This window comes from Triticum aestivum, chromosome 5B (assembly GCF_018294505.1).
Source record: "Triticum aestivum cultivar Chinese Spring chromosome 5B, IWGSC CS RefSeq v2.1, whole genome shotgun sequence".
In the NCBI taxonomy this organism is placed as follows: domain Eukaryota; kingdom Viridiplantae; phylum Streptophyta; class Magnoliopsida; order Poales; family Poaceae; genus Triticum; species Triticum aestivum.
In genome coordinates, this window is record NC_057807.1 from 488,405,043 (window position 1) to 488,410,360 (window position 5,318).

Below are 5,318 nucleotides of genomic sequence, written 5' to 3' on the forward strand. Positions count from 1 at the left end.
TGAAAAGGTTCACGATTGAGAAAATTTCAAGAAATTAAGTGTTAATGGACTATACGGGGGCTTCGGCTTGCTACCTAGCGAACATGGTTCAAACCCCTAAAAAAAGCGAACATGATTCAAATGATAATGGACTCTGGTATAGTCCCTGGTTTACACGAAACCACGATGTCCCAGTCGTTCGGTTCCCGCTTCAAATCTTAGTTGTAGAGCGGACTCTATAACCAGCACGACAAGGCCGTCCCGGTTATATATATACGGGCCACAGATTGGCTCTTTTTTGGAAGGTGGTTCTCTTCTCGTCATAGATCGATCGATTGACTAGATAGCTCGCTAGAGATCCGCCGATCGAGGGGAGAGAATCGATTGACTAGCTCGCTAGAGATCCGCCGGCCGAGGAGAGAGAACATGGCGAGTTTTCATGTCGCCGACGCGTCGGAGTACCTGGCCATCACCGGGTGGGGCATCGACGACGTGAAGCTCGCGAAGAAGGCGTGGGTGTTCGCCGGGCAGCAATGCAAGAAGTTCTGCATCTCGCCGGTCAACTACGAGTTCGAGGTGCACGCCATGAGCGCCGAGAAGCTGCCCTTCATCCTCCCCGCCGTCTTCACCATAGGCCCCAAGATCAGCGCCATCGGCAACGAGGTGGCGGACAAGGAGGAGCTCGAGGCGCAGCTCCTGCTCTACGTCAAGCTCATCGCCCCGCTGAATCACAACACCAGCCACGTCCATGACCTCGTCAAGGGGGTCATCGAGGGCGAGACCCACGTGCTCGCCGCCGAGCTCACCATGGAGGAGATCTTCAAGGGGACCAAGACCTTCAAGGAGAAGGTCTTCGACATGGTGCAGCTGGAGCTCAAGCAGTTCGGGCTCTTCATCTACAACGCCAACGTGAAGCAGCTGGTGGACGTGCCGGGGCACGAGTACTTCTCCTACCTCGGCCAGAAGACGCAGCAGGACGCCGCGAACCAGGCCAAGGTGGACGTGGCGGAGGCCCGGATGAAGGGAGAGGTGGGCGCCAAGGAGAGGGAGGGGCTGACCCGGCAGAACGCCGCCAAGGTGGACGCCGAGACCAAGGTGCTGTCGGTGCGGCAGATGGGACAGGGGCTCAAGGAGCGAAAATATATTTTAGAGTATATGCACCCAGGCCCTCTCTATCTAGCCATCCATTTTTTGCTTTAAGATTCGTGCAAATATATTTCTCTTTTTTGTTTCTCCCACATAGAATATATCTTGAAGTTCAAACCTATGCGGCGTGACAAAGCTTTCTGAGTAGAATCTAGGATAAATCGTACAGATTTTTTTGTCAAACATAAATATACAAAATACGTTTTGTTTGATTAAAAAATTATATTTTTAATATTTATGTCGGACAAAACATTCTGAAAGATTTATCCTAGATTCTAGTTAGAAAGATTTGCCATCCTGCATAGGTTTGAACTTTAAGATATGTTCTATGTGGGAAAAGCAAAAAAGAGAAAATTTCATATAGAAACTTAGTTGTTCGCACGGATCTTAAAGCAATATTGAAGAGTTAGGATAGGAGGGCCTGGGTGCATATGCTCTAAAAATCCACGTCCGCTCAAGGAGGAGGCCAAGGTGAAGGCCGAGGTGCAGGTGTTCGAGAATGCAAGGGAGGCGGACATCGCCGCGGCCAAGGCGGAGCTGGCCATGAAGAAGGCCGGGTGGGACAAGCAGGCCAAGGTGGCCGAGGTTGAGGCGGCCAAGGCCGTCGCCATCCGCGAGGCCGAGCTCCAGATGGAGGTCGAGATTAAGAACGCCATGCGCCAGACTGAGAAGCTCAAGGCCGAACAGCTCAGTAAGGCCACCGTGCAGTACGAAACACAGGTACATTATTCATAGTTCCATACCATGCATACATGTGCTCAAATCTTCTCATAGATTACCGATCTCATATATATTCTCGTGCATGCTTGTAGGTTCAAGACTCAAACGCGCAGTTATACAGCAGGCAGAAGGCAGCTGAGGCGGCCCTGTTCGAGCAGATGAGGACGGCGGAGGCGCGCAAGGCGCAGGCCGACGCCAAGTTCTTCGAGCAAAAGATGGCCGAGGACGCCAAGCTGTACGCCAAGCAGAAGGAGGCCGAGTCGGTGGCTCTGGTGGGCAAGGCCAAGACAGAGTACGTGGCGTCTATGCTCCAGGCGCTCGGTGGCAACTACCACGCTCTCAGAGACTACCTCATGATCGACACCGGCATGTACACGGAGATGGCTCGCGTCAACGCCGGAGCAGTCAACGGCATGCAGCCCAAGATCAGCATCTGGAGTAACGGTGGTGACGCCGGAAACGCAGGCGGAGAGGCTGCCGCTGGCAGCGCGCTGCAGCAGGTGGCCGGGGTCTACAAGATGCTCCCGCCGCTTCTGTCGACAGTGCACGAGCAGACAGGAATGTCGCCGCCGGCGTGGATGTGTACGCTGCCCAAGGACGGTGCTGCCAACTAAGCGTCGGTGTAGTGCGCACCCGTCGTGTCTTATACAGTATCTTGTTAGAATCGGGTTAGCTGTTCGTTAGAAGGTTTTGGTTCCTCGTCGTCACAATTTAGGTGTTTTTTTTGGGGGGAATTAGTAGGTGTTAATGTGGCTACCGTTTGCTACTTCTTAGTTGTCCAATACAATTCTTTAGAACAACTTGATTGAAAAATAATCTTATTTGAATTGTTCGTTGCTGGGTCGATCGACATAAAGAAGTAATTTTAAATTCTTATTTCGAAGTTGATGATCCTCGGCATCATCTTATTTTGAAAAAAAAAACCTTGCAAACTTATCTAGATATACATGTTTTTTTGGAAAAACTTTCGATCTATTCATCAAATGTCAAGGTAGTAAAAAAAAGATAGGTGTAAACCTATCGACGACTACAATCACTGAGTGAGTCAAACGCGCACCGTCATCATTGCCCCTTACTCACTACAGCCGAGCAAACCTTGTTGTAGTAGACAGTCGGAAAGTCGTCGTGCTAAGGCCCAGTAGGACCAACGCACCAGAATAGCAGCCGCCGCCGATGAAGAGAGGCGTGGATCGAAAGGATCCAATCTGAACAGACGAAGACCGGATCCAAGTCGATCCACCAAAGACAAACACCTCATTTTTTTGAGTAGGACACAGACCCTAAACGAACACCTAGAAACACCTACAGTAGCCCTCCCGCCGATAAGGACCGAGATCCATCACGCCTCCATGGCCCTAAGGCCATGGAAGATGAAAGATGAAGCCGATCCACGATGGCGCGGACGGGAGGCGCAAAACCCCGATCTCCTCTATTTGAAAGTACTATTTAGTCAATAATCAATCACTTAATCAGAAAAAAAAATTAGAAGATTTCCATCTTCAACAAGTTCAGGAAATATGTGTGAATTGCAAGTTCTAATTCGTATACCTTTTTTTTGCGGGTCAGAAGGAGTAGCTGCTAAACCACCACAATTCATGTATTAGTATGTATTTTATGTGACATAAAATTGGCTTACTTACCTTTATATTACAAATTACTTGTGGTTATAACTTTAAAAAGCAAAAGTTATATGTTAATAATATTGAAATTGTTTGTGAAAATCACGTCATGTGAAATCAAATACGAAAAGATAAGAGTAAGATGAGTTCCCATGTCAAAGCAGTGGCTCTTGAGCTCACGGTACTCGTAGCTAAGGACGATAGTGTCGCAAACACGGGGACACCATGGTCCTGTTTGGATCCCTCAATTAGAGTTAGTTTGGGTTAGTTGGACTCAACTAACCAAAAATTATCCAAACAGGAGGGTTAGTTTGGGTTAGATGCATCTAACCCACTCAAAAAAACTAACTCACTCAAGAGGTGTTTATTTGGGTTAGTTTTCCTCGGGACCACTAAAAAACATTTTTTTTCTCCCGCTCTCCCCGCAACAGATCCCTCCCATTTTCTCGAAGCTTCTCATCCTCTCCCTCTCGCACCACCCGTGAAGGCTCCTCGCCGTATCCGCGCTCCCGTCCGCCGCCGGTAAGCAGCCCGGCCCTATCCTCCCGTTCCAACCCCCTCGTCTCCCCGTGGCCCGCCCGTCCGTCCGCCGGTAAGTAGTCGCGGCTCCTTGCGCAGCCCGTCCCCATCGGCCTCGGCCAGCGCGGCTCCTTGCGTAGGGATGGCGGATTCGGCCGGTGGGCTGCGCGATAAGCCAGCACGGCTCCTTGCCGGGCGCATCCCCGTCTGCGGCCAGGGCTCGCCCAAAATAGCCAAATGATTGAGAAAGAGCATTTATTGTCATTCTAACCATGTCATCCAAACATCTCTTTGGTTAGAGTTAGTTCAGGATTAGTTCAGTGTTTAAATCTAACTCTAACCTCTAACCGAGTTAGAGTATCCAAACAGTGCCAACAACCTATGCAGGGCTTCCGTGCCCATACTGTTCCCGCAGCTTGCAACGATAGCAGCAAGAGTAGAGGCAGCACAATCCCGACACCCAGCAGATAGGGAAAGTTGTGGTTGCGTGGCCTCTTAGGTAGACCATCCATTCTTGCACTAAAATTCATGCGTACAAACTTCCTTTCTTTCTTATATCCACGTAAATTTTCATGAAAGCACTTTTGCTCAAATTTACGTTGATGTGATCGTTGCCTCGCAACTGGCAAATATTTTGGGATGCCGGTTGTTAGCTACTCCATCCGTCCTGAATTAGCTATCTCGGATTTGTCTACATATGGATGTGTTTAGAAATATTATAGTGTTAGATACATCCCTATACATCCGTATTTAGACAAATGTAAGACAATAAATTTGGGACCAACGTAAATTTTTCTTTGAAAGATTCAACAAATTGTTGGCTTGATTCAGATTTAGCAGAAAGCAGCGGAAGAATAACATCGTGAAGATCCGAAGATTAAAGAAAAAGAAAACATCAGCCCTATTAGCTGCAAAACAACACTACACCCACAAGGCGGAACGCCATCCACCCACGACGAGGCAACAAAGCTACGACAACGACAGAGAACTACGAAGAACTAGGCAAGGTTGGTGTCGCAAAAGATCGCCGAACGGACTACCTGCCTCGCGTCATCATACACCACCCGGGGCCTCACCAGCGCAACTTCGACTTCACAACAAAAAAATGACCGAGGCAATCCCACGGACACGCCGGAGAAGAACCGACTACCACGAACAATGCCACGCCTCAGACCTCGCTCACCCTCGTCATCGTTGCCATAGAAGCCACCGTGCACATCTAGCCCGTAGGAAGCACCCATGGGATCCAGATCTTCAAGACGGTGCCCTAAAGAGAGGAAACGACGTTGAAGACGACGCCACCACGCAACCCTGCAACAGGATCTTGGCTTTTCG

At 49.4% G+C, this 5,318-nt stretch overlaps 1 protein-coding gene across 1 annotated transcript; it reads left to right on the forward strand.

Annotated features, from left to right (window-relative positions):
- Nucleotides 1-270: 270 nt before the first annotated feature.
- Nucleotides 271-2,672, forward strand: LOC123116560 (flotillin-like protein 2). Its single transcript, XM_044537500.1, has 3 exons — nucleotides 271-1,110; nucleotides 1,585-1,845; nucleotides 1,938-2,672. The coding sequence occupies exons 1-3, from the start codon at nucleotides 406-408 to the stop codon at nucleotides 2,457-2,459; spliced, it is 1,488 nt and encodes a 495-aa protein (XP_044393435.1). The 5' UTR covers nucleotides 271-405; the 3' UTR covers nucleotides 2,460-2,672.
- The last annotated feature ends 2,646 nt before the right edge of the window (nucleotides 2,673-5,318 follow it).

Coding starts and splice junctions, on each gene's coding strand:
- LOC123116560 (XM_044537500.1), top strand. CDS start 406: ATGGCGAGTTTTCATGTCGCCGACGCGTCGGAGTACCTGGCCATCACC. Junction 1,111..1,584: donor AGATGGGACAGGGGCTCAAG/GAGCGAAAATAT, acceptor CGTCCGCTCAAG/GAGGAGGCCAAGGTGAAGGC. Junction 1,846..1,937: donor CCGTGCAGTACGAAACACAG/GTACATTATTCA, acceptor GCATGCTTGTAG/GTTCAAGACTCAAACGCGCA.